This window comes from Pinus tabuliformis, chromosome J (genome assembly GCF_031772625.1).
Source record: "Pinus tabuliformis cultivar Carrire ecotype Pingquan chromosome J, CPIR1, whole genome shotgun sequence".
Classification (NCBI taxonomy): Eukaryota; Viridiplantae; Streptophyta; class Pinopsida; order Pinales; family Pinaceae; genus Pinus; species Pinus tabuliformis.
Genome location: NC_142295.1, coordinates 452,486,937 through 452,509,403, shown reverse-complemented (window position 1 = coordinate 452,509,403; position 22,467 = coordinate 452,486,937). Strand labels below are relative to the sequence as shown.

At 40.6% G+C, this 22,467-nt stretch overlaps 1 protein-coding gene across 1 annotated transcript in view; it reads right to left on the bottom strand.

Moving 5' to 3' along the window:
* Positions 1-11,441: 11,441 nt before the first annotated feature.
* LOC149227770 (S-adenosyl-L-methionine-dependent methyltransferases superfamily protein) overlaps positions 11,442-22,467 on the bottom strand; it is a 373,621-nt gene continuing 362,595 nt past the window's right edge. Inside the window, exon 6 of the mRNA XM_089377928.1 lies at positions 11,442-12,460. Coding sequence (XP_089234054.1) covers positions 12,160-12,460 — 301 coding nt within the window. The 3' untranslated portion in view covers positions 11,442-12,159. The remainder of the gene's footprint in view (positions 12,461-22,467) is intronic.

Here is a 22,467-nt window from a genome sequence, read left to right as displayed (position 1 = left end):
CCTTTGCAGTATGAGGTTCACTCTCTACCGGAAAGGTGCAGTTAACTGAAGGTGGAGTCAAGTCTACTAGTTTCTCAACCAATGGTTGGTCAAGAACAAACTCACGAGACTCACTTTCAGAGAGAGCAGGGTTGACCAAAGATGACTTTTGATCAAACACTGGATTAACTAGCGAGGATCAAGGGAAAGCTTTTGATACCCAATCGGAAACAAGGTTGAGAAGTTGTAAGGTTTTCCAACTCTTTGGAAGCTTCATCGATAAGAGGACAAAGGTAACTGGGATGATTACCTTCACACAACTTACAAGCAAATCTGACTATTCCCTTTTTCCCATGAGCTTTACTGTTACTAGTTGAGGGTTTGTTACTACCATCATTGCCAGCGGCTGATGACAAAGTTTGATGTGAACCTGTGGACCACACTTCTAAGACCTTGGGAATACTAGGACAATTCTGAAGAAGGTGGTCACCCTTACATAACATGCAAGGGAATTTCACTTTCTGGGGCTAGTTGGAAGATTTTTCTACATCAGTTGCATTCGTAGCAATGACTGCTTGGTTTTCCCCTTTCTTATTTTGCTTCTTCTTCTTCATCCTCTTCTTCTTCTTCTTAGCTTCCTGGTTACTAGAATCCAGACTTTCACCAGGCGAAGAGGAAGAACGGGGTGAAGAAATAGGCGAAGAAGGCAAGGGATCAACTTTAGGATCAACATGAGTTGATGTTGTTCAGGTGGAGGAGAACTTGGTTGAAAAGAAGTTTGGACACTCGGAACCACTGAGGTCGAAAATAACCAAACTGGCAGACCAATGGTCAATCCAGGAAGGGACAACGTCGCCATATAGGGAGCACCAGTATTTCCAAAAGAAGGAAAAGGACTAGGATTCCCATCAGAGAGGTTTCCTTGACTGGTAGACTTAGGAAATGTTGCCATTGGTATCAACCTAAGATCTACTAAGGAGTATTTCCACAGGAAGGATGTTGTTCCACGGTCAATTAATTTTAGAATTTGAAACAAAAACTTTTCCTTTTCATGTTTTAAGAGTCGGAAAAGGATGAAAAGGTGACTCTAGTCACTTTCGTTGGTTTAGCGAGCTTGAAAGGACAAGTTTCTTAATGATCTTTTCAAATTTAAAGAGTCAGAAAAGATCGAAATGATTGCTCAAGTGAATCTAGGTAAAAGGATTACCAAGTAACCGTGAACTACAATATACACCTCAGCAAATAAATTTACCAAGGACTTGACATACGTGCAAGCAATCTCCCCAAATGTTGTGTTCCGTGTATCACGTTTACAAGTGGCAGACTCGGCTTCCTATGGATAAAGGTTTGCAACCTATGGGGGTCTCCCTTTATATACGCGACAGTACAGGGAACACAAGTCCGTGTTAGCATTGTCTAATGCCAAAGCGAATGACAGCTGCTAAGTTTTAAAGATGCTGGAACACGTCTCTAGCCTAGACCACTAAGTATGAGTGTTAATGTTTCAAATGCTCCTTAGATTAATTGATAGATTTTAAAGTTGATCTTCAATTATGTTTTAGTTTCAAGGCCTTAACGATGTCACCTAAACACCTAAGATGCAACTACATGAGAAAAGGAAAACATTTCGTTTCAATGAAAGCTAGACTAATCAAGGAAAAAATTTCAATCAATAATGCATCAAACAAAATGCATCATGCAAAATGCCTTCCACTAACTTTCACTTTCGTCTTCCAAATGCAAAATGTGAAAACGAAATCTAATCTTTCATTTCACTAAATGCAATGCCAAAAGTAAAAAATGATTTCCAGTTTTCACTATCCTAAATGCAACTTTTTCGAAAGCAAAATGGTTTTACTTTACAAAGATGCACTTATAGGAATTATGCTTTTATTTTCATTTTCAATGATTTGATGCACCTAATACAGTTTTTAGCTTTCAATCACTGAAAAATGTGATCTATTTTCAATGATGAATCTCAAAAAATAACTTTTCAATGCAACTAATCTAATGCATTTTCATGAAAAGTAAATTTCGAAATACAAGCTAAAATAAATGCAAAACAATGTTTTCAATGATTCCCACAGAAAACAACATTCAATCAATCAGCAAAACAAACATCTCAATGACACTAACAAGCAGCTAGTGATGACCAATTGACTAGAAACCCTAGAACTCAATCAGATCTCACTTCAAATCCAATGAGTCAAATTTTGCAAATTAATCAAGACAATTAATCAAAAACATCATAGACACTGGAAAATTACTGATAGAGGACACAAAGACTGAAAACAAGAAGAAAAAAACCTATTTTCTCTTATACTTTGGGATCATCGCACCTGTCATAGGCAAAAGAGTGATAATCGCGACTGTACTTAAAAAATCCGCGATGTCATCACAACTGTCAGGGACAAACCCGTGATGGGCGAGAAAAATGAAGAAAAAATAAGAAGTCTTCAAGACCAGACAAAAATCAATGTCCTCAAGCAATCACCAGCAAGTGAAAATAGTTACAGAAAAGCAAACAAGCTAGAAAACTGACGGTTGGTCAAACTCATCACAAATTCAAGGTGAAGGATTGAATGGAAAGGGTTGTAGCATCCCCAGCGAAGTTGCCATTTTGTTGACAAGGTCAATCCTCTATGCGGACAGAGACAATCCCTCTAGCCCAATGAGTGGGTCTAGCAACTAAAGTGACAATCAACTAGGCATCTTCCTAGATTATAATTGAAAAGTAGAACAAGAGGGATGACCTACCTCGTTCTGATGCTATTCCGATTTCCGCTTGTGTCACGGACTTGTTCCTGCTTCTCTCAGCACTTATGTACTTGCACAAGTGATCAAGAAACAAAAAAGCATGCCAAAAGCAATAGCAAATCCAATAATAACCTACTTAGTTAATCAAGGAATGCCAAGCTAATACATACATGAACATATATATATTGGGAAGATAAACCAGCAGTTGTATATTATTTAAAAAATAAAGGGAAACTCACAACCATAGCCTTGATGTTGAAAGGCTTTCCTTGAGTGGTAATCCAAGTCCAAGACAAGAAACTCTCCAAACACTCCTTCTCCAAGTCTAATGAATAGCCTCTAAGCACAAGCTCAGCATAGGGGTGAAAATGGACATAGACCAACCATTTGGGAATGGGAGAGGAGGAATTTATAGGCTGGGAGAGGGAGTTAGGACTCCTCCAAAGATAGGATTAGGCCCACATCTCAAGGAGGTAGCTCATAGGGATAAGACAAAGAGGTCAAGTTAGGAGGATTCGACCTCATCTATCTGAAACCACCTCCATCTCGCCACTCTGGAAGCTTCTAGATCACGAAGCTTCTCATCCTCTTTGGGAAAATTACCTTTTTGGGATCATCACGGGTATGCAAGGGAACAGAGCGATGCCATCGTGGGTCAAACACGGTGCAACAGGCGACCATCGCAGTTTTAGCTTCATAAGAGCGATGACCCTCATTTTAGGGTTTTAAGAGCTATTTCTTCAGGGAAAGCTCAAGACATTTTCCAAGCAAAGTTAAAGGAGGGATCTGAGTTGTATACATGGATGAGTATACTATATAATGGTCATGTTTCAGGCACTTCGGGGTATGTCACATGGAAGTGCAGGAGGCGTGACAAAATACTATGTAACAATCCATAATCGAAATGAGCCAGAGAGTGAGGGAAGGAAAGCACCAGTACATTACCCATCATGGCCTCATTAGGCTCATTGTCATGAATGCCTTAAGCCAACTCAAGAGCCTTGTATTGTGGATTGACTTTGTGGACATGGATAGGGAGGCCTTCATTGAAACACAAGCCCTCACCATAACACAACAAGAAGATACACCAAAATCTAGTGTTGGAGGTAGGCAAGAAGAAGAAGAAGGAGAAGAGATAGAGGAGGAGGAAGAAGTTTAGGAAAACACAGAAGAGGTTGGAGGAAGAGCTGGAGAAGAAAGGAAAGAAGAGAAGGGGAAGCAAAAGACAGAAGGAGACACCCATGGGGAACCTTCTAGGCCTAGCAAGAAGAGGAAGCAAAAGAAACAACTAAGCCTCTCACCAGGAAACACAGAACAAGAGGTGGTTGCTACCTTGGCCACACTTAGCACACCTGTCAAGCCCAAGAAAAGGCAGCCCAAGCAAGCCCCCTTATACTTCAAAAGATGAAAGAGAACCTGAATCAAGTAACGGAAACCTCAACCTCCCTCAACAGTCCCAATCAAAATTGATGAATCAACTAGCCACCAAGAGAAAGAATTGGGACCTGGTGAAGGGAAAATTGAGGAGGTCACCTCCCCTAAAGCCAAGGGTAAACAACCTTTGACACCCATGAGAAGGCCAACCACTAGGGTAGCCATAGCTAAGCAACTCAAGGCACAAACAGGGCTGCTACTGAAGAAAATAGAGCTACTACAGGAAGGAACATAACTGCTATGGGAAAGAACTAAGTTTCTACAGGATGAAGAAAAGGTGCAATAGTAAGGGATAGCAGCCACTTAAGAGGAGGGAGAAGGTACACAAGGACTACAAGGGCCCACTCAACAGCCTGATCTTGGATCCTATTACAAATTTGTTGAGGGAGGGAGAATTATACCTACAAAATTTGCAATTCCCCTCTTCTTTGAGTTAGAAAAAGAGAGAGGCAGAACTCACAAGTTGATGAAAATTGCAAAGTCCAAGAAAGTAGAGGATGTAGGCCTCATCGAGGAAAAGGTGCAACAAATGGGTGAAGAATTGGCTAACTTAAGGCTAAGGGAATCAGTTATGAAGGAGCAACTGCAATTAGAAAACCAGAGGTTGAGAGAACAACAATAGGAGGAGGCACAACTTGCCACCATGGCAAGTTTGTCCATGGAAGCCATCCAGTGTAGGCAGCCATCCAAATCCTATGCCATCTTCCTCAAAGAACAATGACTGCAATTCCAAATCAAAACATTGGCACAATATGGTTCTCTACCATTCCAGGATTATAAGAGGTTCATTAACTTCTGCCAGCGAGTGAGCATTGAGGATAGAGCTAAATTGGTTGAATTTTATATGCATAATGTGGTCCTCACAGACATACTTTGGGGACCCCAACTCAAGAATGGGGGATGTACCACTGATTGCATTGGCCTCTTGGTTTCCCATGAAGAAACAAGGGTTGAGGAAGTAAAGAAGGTGATGGCCAAAGAAGAAAGTGAGCCCCTATACATCAGGGCAGAGTTAATAAGCCCCAAGGTTATCATTAGCAACCACAACATCATCTCTACTGATCCCCAGTTGGTCCCCCGCTACATGGCAACACAAGAACAAGCTATCCTCCATTTCGAGTATACCTTCAGGTTGTTGGGGACTTAGAGCTTGCAGGCTTGCCAAAGGAGATGGCATGCTCTGCCCCACAATCTGCAAATCAGAGAATATCACTCCCTTGAAAGGTTGAGGAATGCCCTATAGAGGACCCCACTATACAAAAGAATCATTCAAAGGTTGAAGATCAATTGGATAGGGCTAAAACTCAGCCCTCCCTTGTTATTGGGCCTACAAGAAAAAAGCGATCAAACAGAGGAACAAAGGGAGTGGATAGCCATAGAGGCAAATGCGAGATTCTATCCACAGGAGGGCACACCATCTGAGATGCCTTGGGATGTTAAAGAGGCCACCAAGGCCATGCATGAACTACACATCAGTAAGTTCTTCAGAGGGTGAGGAACACTTTCAGCAAGAGGGTGATGATGGGTCCCATCAAAAGGTATATTTTAAGGCCCATTTTCTTATCCTCTAGCCCATAAATTCTTTATTTCCTCACATTAATTTACATTTTTTAGCTATAATGTGCTTAGTAGGAAGACTAAAGGGTGCTTGTCATACTTCGTGGCCTAATGTGGTTTATGTGTAGGCAAAAGAGCATTTTTTAGTACATTTATGATGCAGAGGCACATTGGAGGCAGCTAGAGGAAGTGTAGGAGGCTTGTCCCCTACATTTACTCTCCTTTGACTCAAAGTGATCCCTAGAATCACTCATCTACAACTCAAGGTCCACTGGCGGTCGATGAACTCAAGTGCATGAGAGGATCTAAGGGAACTAGATCCACTATTTTCGAGGTTTTGGAGGGAAGCAATCCTCCTTCCAAGGGAGCTACACGTCAATCATCTTTTGTATAAATAAACAAGCCTAGGGGCTCATTAGGATTCGAACTTTTGGAAGCTAGGAAGAGCTATTGAGAGCCAAGTGCTAGGGACAACGATTTTCATTTTGATATGATGTATTTGAACTCTATTCTTGTTAATGAAAGGTTCAGTGTTGGTCTACATCTGAGTTAACTTTCGAGGGCTAAGACCCTTGGGTTAGGGCCCAACCCAGAGGCTCTAGTCTCTCTTATATATTTTATTTTGTTTTGTCATTATGTGAGTAGTGGTATTTCTTTCCTTGTTTAGGCAAAAGTTAGATTGCAAAAAATTGTGGTGGCAGGCCTGATTACCACCTCTCTTGTGGGAAGTGTGGTTAAGAAGTCTACAACAACAAGCCAAAAATATGTGTTTGTTTTCCTTTGAAAGTTGCTAGGTTTTGGTTTATAGTTCTCCTACATACTTTATTTATGCATCCTAGAAGTTTACGTCATGCCTTTGCACATGGATTAGATGCGTGTTGTAGTATAGAGTAGTTCTTGATAAAATAAAATTCAACTCATCCTTTCCATCTTGATTTATTTTGCTGCAATTTGATCAATAGATTTATTATGTTCTTTCCAAGAGTAAGAGGGGGTTGATTGTTAGTCTGCATGTATTACCAGTGACTTGCAGGGATTGGCACACTCATCCTACATCTATTTTGTCATCACCATCCTCCTCCTTAACACCTCATACTACTCCCAAAATATGCCACCGAGATCATCTTTTCAGGATCATTGGGGACACCATGACCATGTACTTTTGTGCAAGATGGGCCTTTGAGGGGTGTTAAGCTTGGAAAAAGGCTTCACACATCCTTCACACACCCTCATCTACCTTCTCCCACCTTCAGAACACCTTTCCTATCCTCGGGATGCTCTCGGATCCAATCCTATAGCAAAACAAGGCAATCATGTAGCAACCTATAACATTGTCTAAACTTGACCAGATTTGCTTTAAGAGCTTGATTTTTGCATCTTGGGATTGACTAATGACCTTCAAGCTTTGAATCCCTAATTGGGGAAGACCAAGGACTACTTTAGACCTATCCTTCACTGCAAATATAGAACAACAACTAGAATTGGTAAACAGATTTCCACAATTAAATCACAAAGATTATTCTCTTATTCAATCTGTAAGGACTTTGTTACCAAAGCTAAATTATTTTGAACTTGGTGATAAGAAGGGACACTCTTCAATGCAAGTAGACCTAGTTTTTGAAGTTATGCTCTTGTATTTTCTAGTCATATGCTTTAGATCAAATTTTTTTTTTCAAGCACTTTTGTTCACATTCTACAAGTAGAGTAATGATTTACATTCCACAAGTAGAATCTTGATTTACACCTGCAAGTAGACTAGCATATTCCATCTCTACAATTAGTACAATCCTTTACCTTCATGCAACTGAAGTTAGAGTTTACATTTGATGAATGGCACTTTCATTTCTGCAACTAGGATAATGTTTACCTTCCTGCAATTAGAGCAACCTCTTGTCTTTACATGCAGTCTTTTTGAAAGTTAATAAAAGGAGTGATCCACGTATGCCCTAATCTGATTCATTGACTGAAGGTGACATGAGTAGAGCTTGTCCTATTGTGCATATAGCACTGTCACCTCTTAAATGTGTACGGCCCCCGGGTTGATAATTAAAACTGGTAGTCTTGGGAGTCTCAACAATCTTGTTGTGATACTAGGGCTCATCAGCTGATATGGCGGGGTTTAAAAAAAAGGCTAAGTTTCGAATGGCCATAAATTTTGATCCATATGTCAGATTGAGGAAAAATGTATATCGTTAGAAAGCTCTCAACAAGTCAGATGCGATGGTGGTATCAGATCTTAACTTCGAGAAAGTTGAGAATTGAGGAATTTTGTGACCCCATTTCCATGACAGAATTGTGGAGGTCAGGTTAAAATATAAGTAACACCTCTCACTCGTCTTGGAATCTCTAAGGGGGTGGGTGGGGGCATTACAATTTCCCTCTTCATCCTCGTCCCCTTCAAACCGTTCCTCATCATCATACATTGGGTCACTATGAGTGTAACTATTATCATCTTCTATTTCTCCCCTTTCATGCCTACCCCCACCAACATCATGAAACCAAAAATAGTGTGATAAGCCAAAAGAACACTATTTTTCTCAAAGCTTAGTTGGACAACTTGCAATAAAATGAGGAAGAAAGAATGGGAAAGAGTAAGAGAATAGTAAAAAAAAACATAAACAAAATGGGGTTTGCACTTACCTCTTTAGCTCTTGAGAAGTTGAAGTAGATGGAAGCCTTTGTTATCTCCTCCAAGCTCCTCCTTAACTCCTCCAAGCTCTCCTTTGCTCTCTTCTCCAACCTCTCAAAAATCTTCCCTCAAAAATCTATTATCTCTATTGCTCTCTTCTCCAAGCTCATGCAAAGGAAATGAAAGAATGAGGAAAAACGAGGGGGGAAGCCTTTTAATCTCATTCTCACCCTCCCCTCATCACTAAACCCACCCTAGGTCACGCCCTTAACTCATAGTTAAAGATAAAATATAAATATATAAAGCTACCTTGCAAAATCATGTGTGTTCCTTTGGAACCCCTCGCAAAACATTATGGAATCACGCATGAAAGTGAGTTTCCACTTGTGAAACCATGCCAAAACCGCCAAGGTTCCCACAAAGGCTAAAACCATTTTTTTACTAGAAGCATTGTTCCAAAAAATTAAGACATGGTTCCAAGGGCGATTCAAGCACATATCCACATGGCGTGTGATTTCGACATCTGAGCTAGGGGGGCGATGGTTTCTGCAACACGCGACCCATCATATATTTAAAATTCAAAATTTTCCACAAACTTGTTTTCCCCGCAAGGAAAGAAAATGTCACTTCTCTTGCAAGTAATAAACTAAAATAGCCAAGTAAACTTGCAAAAGATAGGAAATAGCCTCATCCCATGGAAACATGGGTACAAGTGCATGCTAGGGATGGATACAAAGTACCAAATCGAAAACCCATCTTAAAGAAATACATACATGCATTACATAAGGAGACATTTTCAAATTTACAAGAGAATTTTTAAGACTAACATTTAAAATTGAAAGAATTACTCTATTAAAATTGAGCCTTTCTTTTTTCTTGAACATTTATGGTTGAAAACAAGTGTATCCCTCTTCTTTACTAGATTAAAAACAAAGGTGGAAGAGTGAAAAGTTGAAACCAACACAATATTGCCAAAAACTACCCACAATAAAAGGAAATTGTTGTATAATTGCAAAATGATTATCCATGGTTTAAGAATCGATGGTGCCGTGTAAGGAAATTTCAATTTTTTACTGAAAAATACATCTAACAAGTCCCTGAAGTATTCCTTGCACACAATAAAAATGCCAACCAAAAAAGGAGATTGCAGGCATTTTTATAATGTCAAAACAAAACAATTATGAGGTTCCACGTTAGGTTTATACTATCTTTAGAGGATATATTTTCCTTTCCTTTTTAAATGTTTTCTGGTTGGAGTGGTTAGTCATCCCAGCGGCCTGTTCACCAATCCTTACAAGGTGTCCAAGAAAGACATCCCAAGATGTCCTGGACATCCCTAGGGATTCCCACCCTCATTTAGGTGTACTTGAGGGTTAGGGAAGGTATCTCCATGCTGCATAGGGAAATAACAACTCTCTTATTCAACAAAGAGTAGGTAATACATGCCAAAACCAGCGTGAAAGGAGAAGCCAAATTTATGGAACATCGATATCAACTTCTTATTAGCTAAGTTGCACTGAAACGGATACGGGAATGAATACGGACACAACAAATTTTCAAAAAATCCGGATATGATCCAGCAAGGAAACAACGCATATATATATATATATATGAATTTCATATTACCATTCATATTTTAGAATCTAGATTCTATATCTAAAAATACATAATCATCTATGATATCATTGAATCTTTCTTAAATTTTAAATTTTATTTACTCATGGATTCTCAAATTCACTCGCGTCCTAGGCAAACTTTTAGGGTTTGTTGAGACTTAAAAGTCTCACAAAAATAAACCCCATTTCATGCACTGACAAATTCACATTTTTGCTCCTGCATATCACTAAGCTGCTTTTCTTTCTGAAAGAATGTTGCAAAGGTGGAACGAACTCCACGTGCAACAATACATTGCATTTCAAAATAAGCTTTGATTATACTCTGTTTGTCTCTATAAAATACCATATTCCCTTTCAAAAAATCCATTTGAATATATCCACGTAGGTTTTATCAAATCACACTTAATCTATAATTAGCGTATGGGCTCATAAAATTTAAGTGTAACTCACATAAATGGAATGGTGAATGTGCACAGAATGGATGTTATGCCTGTAATTTGGCACATTTCTTGATTATATGGGCATATCCTGAATAATATGATTGTTATTTCTTCTGAAGATCCGAATAAACTATAACACTAACCAACATCGACAATACGTTTTGAGTGTTCAGATTATGTTCATAAAAGATATAATGCTCATGGTGGTTTCGAGCCTTACATTCTCAAGTTCTTTGTATAATGGGATTTCATTGACTTGTTTAACTTCTATATAATCCTCATAGTGATTTCGAGCGTTACATTCTCAAGTTCTTTGTATAATGGGATTTCATTGACTTGTTTAACTTCGAAGGCAGATGATGGTCATTTAGTTTGTGTTACACTGAGCGAGATACGACCAACGCATAGCAGATCTCCGTTCCCGGCAGTTGGCCTCTTTCAGGGTGGATCCGGCTCCAAAAACTTTTGCATCCTAAAAAACCGTTTCCAGAACAGCTTCCGTCGTTTCCGCATTGTTGGTACGGTTGAAAAACGTTTTTCCGGCGTTTCCATGCGGATCGTACGAGAATCGTACCCGTTTCTGTTTCGGAAATGGGGAACAACTTTTCAGGCAAAATCCCTAGCCGTTTCTGGTAACTTAGCTTATTATCGTGATATCGATACATATATCTAGAAGACGCCATATCGTTCTAGTTCTTTGGCTTCTTTGTTCTCATAAGACTCTACAATTAAATACAGTATCAAAAAGCAAAGGAACTGTCAGGCACATTCCACAAAATGAAAAAAAAAACTCCATAACACAAGAAGATAAGCTCCATATGACACGGTATGGCACATCCCTACAAAAACAAATACCTACTGCAAATTGCCACACTTGACACCTCTCCTGCACTAGAACACATAAATTAGTGATATAAGCATATTAGAAGAACATCAAACATTTTTGAAAGAATCATCATGGCCTTTAGCCATGCACATGCCGACCTTGGAATTTTAAAACTAAATCTGTGAAAATAGAAACATTCTTGTTGAACAAATAACCTTGATATTGGCTTTGAAAGCACTACAAATTGTTACTCAAATTAAATGCAGAAAAGCTTCCAGTGGTGAAACCAAAACATGCACCTTCCATGGAAATCTTCAACAGACTCAACACAATATAATATGCTGTTGTCCAGGCACAATCAGAGTCTCCTGCCATTTAAATACAATCCAAATTCAAGAGGAAAACAGCCACAGATCAACGTTGCAGATATCTACAACAGGGCATGGATATGGCAACAATGGCCCCTCTATTGCAGAAAACAACAGATGAATCACAACCAAGAGTTCAAATGCTGGGTTTATGCAGTCTCTAGCTCAAAACACAGCAAAATGGCATCATAGGACAAATTGACATGCAGTGACAGCACTGCTGTATAGTTGGGACCTGAAAATATGGCATAAGCAACATTCTCTAAAAATGAAACGGTTGTGCCACTCCCGTTACCAAGACAAAGTCATGGGGCAGAAAGGCACCACCATGTGGCATGAACTATAGGCAAGTGGAAATGAAACCAAAAGGCGAACATGCGTCCTTTCCCTCTCTCTCTATCTCTGAAACAGACTGCAACAGTGCACACACAAATAGCATTCCTCGAGTCTGTATTCCATTATCCAAGTGACTGATGAAATGCATTTATATGACTCATTCATAAAATTGAAGATTAAGAATAAAACCATGAAAGGTACATTGAAATTTTGTTTTTTATCTGACAATGAAGAAACCTCTTCTAACATATTGAGAGCAATCAAAAGGCAAATTGAACAATTCATGCACTCTCTGGGAGTCCAACAAAAGTTTTTCCAAAACTAATCCCTCGCTGAAACAGCAACTTGTTTCAATCTCTTTGAAAAGGCCCCTTCTGTATTGGTCGATTCCTATTGGGGAGAATCCTCTTGTAATGACAAGGGTAACATTTGCCAGACAAGGGACTGTAACAGTAAATGCCAACAGGGATTCATCCAGCTCCTCAGCTTCTCGTGAGCACGTACCTTGTAGTGCATCCCTGCAATTGGTGACAAAACTGTGAAAACATTGATAAATATGCTATCTGTTAAATATCAACACAATTAGCTGATGATAATGAAAAGGTGAAAAAAACACAACTGAACAATGGTAGAGATGAAATATGTAAATTGTACTGCAAAGCCAATTTTCCAAATAATATAGATTGGTGTCTTCAACTTTCTGACTCATTTATGAAAGCCTATCCAAGCCGTTTACAATCCACTAGGAACCCCAAAGTGAAACTTTCTATGCCAAACCCCGGCAAGGAAAAGACTCACACTGTTAATTTGGCAGCTCAGGGAGAAATTCCCTCCATTGAACATTATTCCGCTTTCAGAGAGACCCAAAATTGCCCCTGGAAGCACTCAATTTGATTAAGGAAAAGTGTATGTTTGATGAAGAAGCCCACAATGGCACAAAAGTTAAGTTCAGCCTAAGAGGCTAATTAGCCCTCCTCCAATCCCTATAAATACATGTCGCATCAACCTCATTTGGACACATCACTCAAGCATCTCTCTCTCCTCCCATTGGTTTGTACAATCTGAAAATTGCAGGGTTCCTCTCACATGTGTGAAGTAGAAGTGTCCCTCTCTTGACCAAAGTTTGACTTTCTGTTTTGGCTGATCTAATTTGCTTTGACCGAGATAATTTTGACCAGCGTTGACTAGTTTTGGACCTGTCTTTGAAGACCAAGTTGACTGGCACACAAACCAAGAATTTCTGGGCTGTTTGAATTGAGTTGACCTCTGGCATAATTGCAGACTTTGACCACAGGGTATCTCTCTCCTTTGACCGAGTTTGACTAGGTTTTCTTTGACTGTTTTGGGCTGACTTTGACCAGCATTTGAGGCCGAATTTGTGGACTATTGATTGAGCTCTTGGAAGGCTGATTTGACCATTGACGTTGACTGGTTAGGGCACATTTTGACTGCTGTTGACTTGGACAAAAATTGCAGACTTTGACAGTTGACCAGAGTTGACTTTTGAGGCTCATCATTGATTAAATATTGGTTTGTCAATTTGCTAGTCAAAGGTTGACTTCGAGTCATTGTTGAAATTGGATTATTGTGTTGGGAAATCACGATTGCCGTTAGACCAAAACCCGTAGGTGTTAGTCAACGATTGCATCGCCAGAGATAAGGATCCACAAGAGGCGGTTAGTTCATGTCACGAAACACACGGGGAACGTTGGTTTATCCAATGTCCAACAATCTCCCCCCCAACGCGAGCCGGGTGTGTATCGAACTCGTGACCTACGCTCTGATACCACTTGTTGGGAATCACAATTGCCATTAGACCAAAACCCGCAGGTGTTAGTCAACGATCACATCGCCAAAGATAAGGATCCACAAGAGGCAACTAGTCCATGTCGTGAAACACATGGGGAGCGTTGGTTTATCCAATGTCCAACATATTGTACTCTCCTGAACATTTTATGACAATCTAATAAGAAGAAAAATTTGAAAGCATTTACCCCCTTGTGGGGTTTTTCCCTGGTCTTTGACCAAATCTTGGTGTCTCTTGTTACCTCTTATTGCAAATTGTCATTTATTGTTCTATCTACAATTGTTATTGTTTACTAGAAGATTAATTTGATTGCAAATTGAAGTTAAGGATTGGGCTAAAGTAATTGTATTAGCATAAGGTAGTGCAAAATTAACATGGTATCAGAGCTAAGGTGAAGAGCAAAGCCGAAAGAGACAAGAAACCCTGATTTGGACAAAATGACTACCTCTTTCTTTAAGGACAATGAGAAGTTGGGTGACTCATCAAACTTTGTTGCATGGAAGATCAAGTTAGAAGTTATATTGGATGATAACGATGTTTTGGAATATGTGCAAGGAAAGGTTCCCGAGCCTCCCAATAATGCTCTTGCTACCACTAAATCCAAGTACAAGAAATGTGAGATCAAAACAAAGAAAAATATTATTGATGGTTTGCAGGATCATTTACTTGTTTATGTTGGTAACTTGAAGAAGTCCAAGGACATCTTTGATAAGCTTATCGGGATGTATCTAGTCAACAACTTGAACCACATCCTCTCCTTGAAGAACAAGCTAAAATAAATGAAGATGAACAAGGGGGAATATGTAGAATCTTATATCATGAGGGTGTCTCAATTAAGAGACCAATTGAAAACTACTAGCGAGCCTGTATCTGATAGAGAGTTGGTGATGATCACTCTTCAAGGTCTTCCTCCTATGTGGGAAACCTTCATTACCACCATAAGAAACAATAACAAGCTTCCAACAATGGATGATCTCGTTGGACAATGCACTTAAGAAAAAGCCAGGATGGTTGCCTGTGGAAGAATTCAAAAGAATGAAGAAGGAGATTCAACTGCCTTTGTTGCTCAAGACAAGAAGAGGAAAGGAAGAGGAGGACCATCTAACTCAAGGAAGTCTGCTCCAACACCCCAGGACTCCCGTAGAAGGAAACCAAGAAGAGACAAGGACATGTCAAAGATTGAGTGTTACAATTGTCATAGGTTTGGTCACTATGCTCAAGATTGCCAAGAAAGAAGGGATGCTCCAAGGTCAAGAAACAACAACAATCATGGCTTCAATAATAGCAAGTTCAATAATAGAAGAAGAGATGATCGAAGAGGAAGATATGATAGAAGAAGAAGAGATACTCTGGATGATCAAGAAGAAGGCCATTGTCCTCAAAAGAAGTCAAGAAATTCCAGGTATGAAAGTAATGCAACTACTAATCAATCTGAGTATATTCTTATTTCTGCCCTCTCTAGCTCTTCTCCTCCGGATTCATATGATAGTTGGCTAGTAGATAGTGGGGCTTCTAGACACTTCTCTGGGTATAAGGAGGTCCTCTCAAATTTGGTTGAGAGGGAGACAAGTTTGAAGATCATTCTTGGAGACAATACTAAATATCCTATAAAGGGTTTTGGATCTGTTAAATTTAATTTGAAATCCAAGGAATCCATTATTCTTCATGAAGTGATGTAGGTTCTAAAACTAAAGAAGAGCCTAGTATCAATTTCTGCTTTGGAAGACAAAAGGATGAGCGTAGCCTTCATAAAAGAAAAAGTTCTCACCTGGTGTTGTAGCGACTACAACAACCCTCCAAAATTTTGCCTTAGCTTCGTTTTGGAGCCTCCCTACCAACATTTCACCACAGCATGCCTTGTCTTTTCAAGTACACAAGTTTCAGTGATTTTCTTGTAGAATGACAGCCTGTCCATCAAAGCTTGTTGCATCCCCCTCATAGGTTGTTGCACCGGACTTGGTCCAACTGCAGGTTGAGCAACTCCCTCAAGAAATTGCGCAACTCTGTTTGGCAGCCTGCTGGGCTCCAAAATTGCGCAATTCTACCTGTCACTATTCACTGAGAAAATTGCACAATTCCTCCCAACAGAGCTGCTCAGCCCAGAAATTGCGCAATTCTGGGCAGTAGTCAACTGCTCTACCCTTTAATTGTGTAACCCCTCGCGGCAGCCAGCCCAGCTCCCTCCCAGAAATGCGCATTTTTTCCTCCTAGCTGAGCAGACTATTGCATGTGCAGTTGAGTTGACCGGTTCCCTCCGGGACCGAGCAAAATTGATTTGCATGCATGGGCTGCTCCTCCCAAGGCAGCATGCAAAGGCATCCCTTGATTCAGGGATCTATTTTTAGCAGTTGGAGGTTACATGCAAGGATCATCTCAGAAACCTCCCGCCAAGTGTCGCTTTTCCTAGATTTGTGGCATGCGCGTCACAACCTCGATCTTATCAAAACTCATCAATTGGACGTTACAGAGCTCATTCCTCACATCGACCTTGCAACTCTGGCATCCCACATTGCATCTAGGAGTCGTCGGCACATTCAGCTCAATTGTCTTGGGGTAAGCCCACTGCTCATGACTTGCGTTGCATTTCTGGCGCTTTTTGTGTTTCGCTTTGTATGAATGTTGTCTGCTTGATTTCAGTGAGCGCTTGTTGTCGTTTGCATGCATACTAGCTTGTACTAGCACCGTTTCAGTTTTTGTTAACATCTCACTGTTGTCGCATGCATGAAACTGTTTTTGCACAGATGGTCGTCATTGCGGCGACTCGCTTCACACACATGCATGCCTTCCCATTTCCTGAATCCTGCACTTGTTGTTTGCATGAATGATCATTCACTCTTGTTTGCACTCATCTCATCATGCATTCACACTTCTCATGTTTTCAGTCACCCGTCGGCCAGACTAGGCTGCCTTGGCCCAGACCGTGCCTTGCCCAGCTAGCACTGCACATTTCCAGAAGCAAAGACTCTGCCTTCCCTCCAGAAATTGTGCAAGTCTAGCCAGGCACTAACCTCCAGGCTTGCATTGCGCAATTCTTGGAGGAAGTACCCTGTTGGCCCAAGAAACTGCACAATGCAGTGTGCTAGTTGCATGTCACTGCTAACTGAAATTGCGCATTGCGCAGTTTCAGTCCTCAGCAGGCCAGGCTGGACTGTGCATTGCGCAGTTCCAGCAGTCAGTCAACCTCCCAACAACCCATACTGTGCCTTGCGCAGTTCCAGCAGTCAGTCAGCCTCCCAACAGCCCAGCGTGTGCCTTGCGCAGTTTTGGCAGTGAATCTCTCGACCTCCCGACGGAAGTTGCGCAACCTTCATGATCAGTCACACAGGTATGTTGCAAGTCAGTTCTCAAGTTCATTTTGGTTTTCGACTGACATATTGCCTGCATTAAGTGTTGCCATGTCTCCAGGTATCGCAGGTGTTCATCTGCCTCTCAGCAGTTCAAGTACAATGGTTTCCAGGAGAGTAGAGTCAAAGACACCGTTCAGAACACACTTGGGGATGCCGTCGATCAAGTGTCTATGAACTTGCCTACCCACAAAGACATCAAGTTGTTCGTAGACAAGGACATCAAGATATGACGGCAGCAGCATCATAGCAAGCAGCACCATGAACAGCAGCTAAAGGTAGCACACCGGATGCAACGAACACAAGAGGAAGGTTGTTGACAACACAGAGGCAGAACAAAGTTGCAAGCTCAAGCAGATCCACTTGTGATGAAAGCAACTTTGGAGACTCAGGCTATGAGGTGACAACACGACATGAAGATCGCACGAAGACAGAGAACAAAACAGAGAAGGAGTTGCATGTGTTGAAGCAGCAACTCAAGGAAGAACAGGAGCTGCATAGACAAGAGAATGAGTTGCAGCAGGAACAGGTACAATAGCAGGCGCAACATGCACTCACGGATGAAACTGCATCTGTACAAGTTATAGATCCATCCCAGCAGCTGGCACGGAGCAGACATGGTGAGCAGTGTTGTTGATCGCATGCAAGGGAATTCAGCAGCATGCATGTCATTGTGCGCACGCATGCAATCTAACCCATTTGGCACACTCACCGAGGTAAAGACAAGAAGCAAGTCCGACTGGAGCTAAACATGCAGTTGACAGTTGATGTGCATGACCACCAACACACACTGGAAGATCAACACAGACACTATGCATCAGTGTGTTGTCGGTTCGGCCGCACCCAAGAAGACCATGCGCATGTTAGTAGACAAGTTGGATGGAGGAGCCACACCAATGCACCAGGATGCAACGGAGGCAAGAGTTCGCTTCAGCAAGATGTCAACATGGAGCGCATGCACACCATCACGGATGACCAAGCTTGGCATCAGCTCACCAACTTCACCATCACAAGCATGTCAAAGAGTTGGTCTCATCACAACGGACCGAGTGTCAGTGATGTCTTGCATGGCTTGCTCAAGCCATTTTGTCTCACATGGGCACATGTGCATTGTAATGTAACATCTTGTCAAGTGGAAATTCAAGTGTTGATAGTTGGATGTAACAGTCATAGAGTAGATGAAGAGTCATGAGGGTAGATGAACTGTCACAAAAGGGAATGTCAAGGGTCACCCCACCCTTTACTATAAATATAACCTCATAACTCATTGTAAGGGCTTTTGGTCAGCCAAGCTTCCGATAGGACTATCTTAGGGAGAGCTTGGATAGTATTGTAATGAGCCTTGGCTTCTCCACTGCACATAGCTAGTATATCTCTTTGGAGGAGCAGGCGGTTGTGGCTGTAACGTTCTGTTGTCGGAACTAGTGGTTAGACATGGATGTATTGTATGACTGGAACTTACACTTCTTAATATAACAAGAGCCAGCACGTTTCATGCATATGTTGTATTGTATTTCAGCTATTTGTTTACTCTAAATGATATATGTATCTGTTTGCTTACGCATGCATGTATAGTTATTTATGTGTATGTATGTATGAATCTTTTTTAAACATGTTGTTGGTTTAACCATCACTTTGGATTGCTAGCTAACTTGTCTTCCATGTTGTGATGCATCTTTGCTCGTGTGTTCCCTTCTTAACTCCGTGCTATCACAGGTTTCCAAGGGGTGCACTCATCTCAACCCCCGTGTGTTAGAACCTCTCATGCACCTTCCTTGGCTTGCTACAGCTGTCACACCCTTGCTACCAACAGAGACATCTTACTTTCCTCTGTGCGAAATCGCGGTCAAGGCATTACCGTACAACCCACTACTGGGACTCCTACACCAAACAGTCTGAGGTCTAATTAGGACTTCTTACCGGGGAGATCCCCTTACATGTTGGCGGGTCCAGCACCGTCAACACCTGGCCAAAGGAATCTCGAATGAAGGATGTTTTTACATTGGGATCTAGAGTGAAAGCACTCTATAGAGTCACTGGAAGATCTTTGCTAGCCATGGTCCACAACACTAACCATCAAAGCGAGCTATGGCACCAAAGATTGGCTCATCTACACTATGAAGCTCTTCCAAAATTGAAAAAGTTAGTCTTTGGGATTCCTAGTGCTCAAGCTAGACATGGTGTATGATCAGGGTGTGCCAGTGGGAAGAAGACAAGGGGACCATTCCCCTCTAGCAAGAATAAGACTAATGACATCCTCCAACTCATTCATTCTAACCTATGTGGACCGATGTCTGTGCATTCTCTTGGTGACCATCTCAACTACATGATTTTTATTGATGACTTATCTAGGAAGACATATACTATTTGAAGCATAAGGATGAGGCCTTTGATATGTTAAAGGACTTCAAGGCTTTGATCGAAAATCAAACAAGGAAGGAAATTAAGGTCTTCAAGTCTGACAACAGTGGAGAGTACATTTTGAATGAATTCATAGACTTTTGCAAGAAGGAAGGTATAAAGAAAGAGACTATTGTCCCCTATAATCCCAAACAAAATGGAGTGGTTGAGAGAAAGAATGGGTCTATTACGGAAGTTGCTTGTGTTATGCTCCATGATCAAAAGTTGTCGAAGTTCCTTTGGGGAGAAGCAACAAATACAGCAGTGTATGTTCAAAACAAGGTTCCTCATCAAGCATTGGACAACAAAACTCCCAAAGAAGTATTCACAGGTGTGAAGCCCGAAATTGGTCATCTCAGGATATTTGGTTGCCTCGTATATTTCCATGTGCCGAAGGACAAGAGGAACAAGTTGGAAGCCACTAGAAGAAAAGGTATGTTTGTTGGGAACTGTGAAAATTCTAAAGCATTTAGAATATATATACCTGGTCAAAGGAAGATTGATTTTAGCAGGGACGTAACATTCGATGAAGATGTTGCCTTTGGAAAAGCAAGGGACCTCCTTCTGCCTCCTCCTCCTGAGAAGAAAGATATTCTAGAAGGTCCTTCTATGCCTGAATCAGAGAAGGATTGTTGATGATCCTATGGAGCCCATGTATCCTTTAGACCCTCCTCCAAGTGATTCTCCTACCAGGCAAAGACCATTGTGCCTTCGAGCTACATTACAAGATGTTGAGAGACGCAATCCTGCCATAGGGACTTTTAAAAAGAGTAAGAAGCCATGCAGGTATCAGGGATACCTTGTTGCCACGAGTACAATCATTCAAGTTATGCCACCTACCTTTGAAGAAGTTGTGAAGGAACAAGTCTGAAAGGATGCCATGGTCGAGGAGTATGAATCTATTATGAAGAATGATGTATGGGATATCGTTCTGAGACCGAAAGGGAAATCAATGGTGACTTCAAAATGGCTACATAAAATCAAGTATGGAGTTGATGGAAGCATCAGAAATGCAAGGCAAGGTTCATGGCCCGAGGGTTCTCCCAGAAAGAGGGAGAAAATTATGATGATATATTTTCTCTCGTTGCTCACTACACAACCATTAGATCGATCGTTGCCCTTGCTGCTAATCAAGGATGGACTCTTCACCAGATGAATGTAAAAACAACATTCCTTCATGGCATGTTACAGCAAGAAGTTTAAGTTGAGCGGCCACAAGGATTTGAAGTGAAGGACCAGTTGTCGCTCGGATTGTACAAGTACCGTGACAACTGCTCAGGGCGGGGCCTATCACTCTGATCCTCACCCACTCCGTTCTAGTTGTCTCCCAACAGTAGGCTATGGGGGATAGTCCCTATGGAAATGAGGTGGAGAAAAACAAGTTGTGAACCAACTCGTTCGAGAGACACAGTTGAGTGGCCTAGCTACTTGGTAGAATTTAGCAAGATTAAAGATTTGATTAGATTTAATATTAAGACCAGTGCCTGATGGAGTCAAAACCTCTTGCTTACCGGAGGACAATTGTCACTTATATGATGAACTAACCTATATGAAAATTCAACTCCTAAGAACTAGGTGTGATGCAAGGATCTTGGTTAATTTTAGATTAAATGCCTAATCTAAGTTGAACCTTTCCCTTAACTGTTTTGAGAAACAATCTTCAAAGTAGGTTGTGAGATGGAAGCCAACTGGAAGCAGGCAATGGCCTCATTAACAATACCACCCCTGTGTGCCAACTACCCAGTAACTCTGGTGCTACAGAGATTGTGGCTTTGACAACTGCAAAGTCACTGTGTTAACCACTAAGAAAGGTTGAATCCTTCAAGCTAGATGAGAGAGGGTTGTCATAGGAGTCTATCAACCAAGCTTATGCTTAGAAGTAAAGTATTTAGTGCAAAGCTAAGACTATAATGTTTATGCAACGATTATGAGTGAAGTTACTTGATTTAAGATTGTTTAAGTGTTTAAGTGTTTAAGTATTGAAGTTATGATTACTATTTATGACAATAGTACTTAACAATAATTAGAAGACAATCTTAAAACAAGACAAGTGCTTAAGGAACAAGTGTCAAAGAATCAATCCACAAGATACTTAGAATAGATTATCCAATTTGCCAATGATTACATGATGCTAATAAAATTTATTCAAGATGTTCTTATCACAATGCCAATTAGATTTCAAATGCCAAAGTAGCTTATACCATCAACAAGATCAACAATTTAGAGCTCAAGTGTATGAGTGTTTTAAGTGTAAAATTCAAAGATTCTTGTAACTTAAAATCAGATCTGATTCGAGTTCGAGTTCGAGGACCATGAAATTCGAATAAAGTTCGGCAACTCAAATTTTGTCGATAAAATTCGACATAAAATTCGACATATAGAAATTCGAAAAAAAAAATGTATATTAAAGATAGATATATCATATGCATATGCGAAATGGTATGACAACTTCAAATGCATTTAGTATCGCTGTTTCTGTTCTGTTTTAGAATAACTAAACTACGTGCCATTTGTTTCTTAAACATCAAGCAAAAATGTTCTTATATATTAATTCAGGCCCTCGGGGAGAGAGAGAGCTTCCACTACTGTTCATGTATACAGAACTTGACATATAAAACATAAAAGATTTAAAACAGATCATTGATGCCCCAAGTTGTGTGACAAAAGAGCAGCCTTGTCACTGTGGAAGGGCAGCCCTAGAAGACCCTATAACTTATCAACCATCCGGGTGAAAAACTTGAGAAAACATAAAAAAAAACAATAAATGTAAATGAAATGCATGGTTTGGACTTTAATCTGTTGAAGCCTGAAGGTCAATACTGAATAACTGAGACACCAGTAAGAACTGGGTGACCCGTGAGTCACCATTGATAAATTGTTACAAAGTTAATGGCTCAAATAAAGGTTTCTGGATGGCGAGAAATTTTAATTTTACTTAAACAGGTGTAGTTGAGCAATGATTATATGTTGCTTA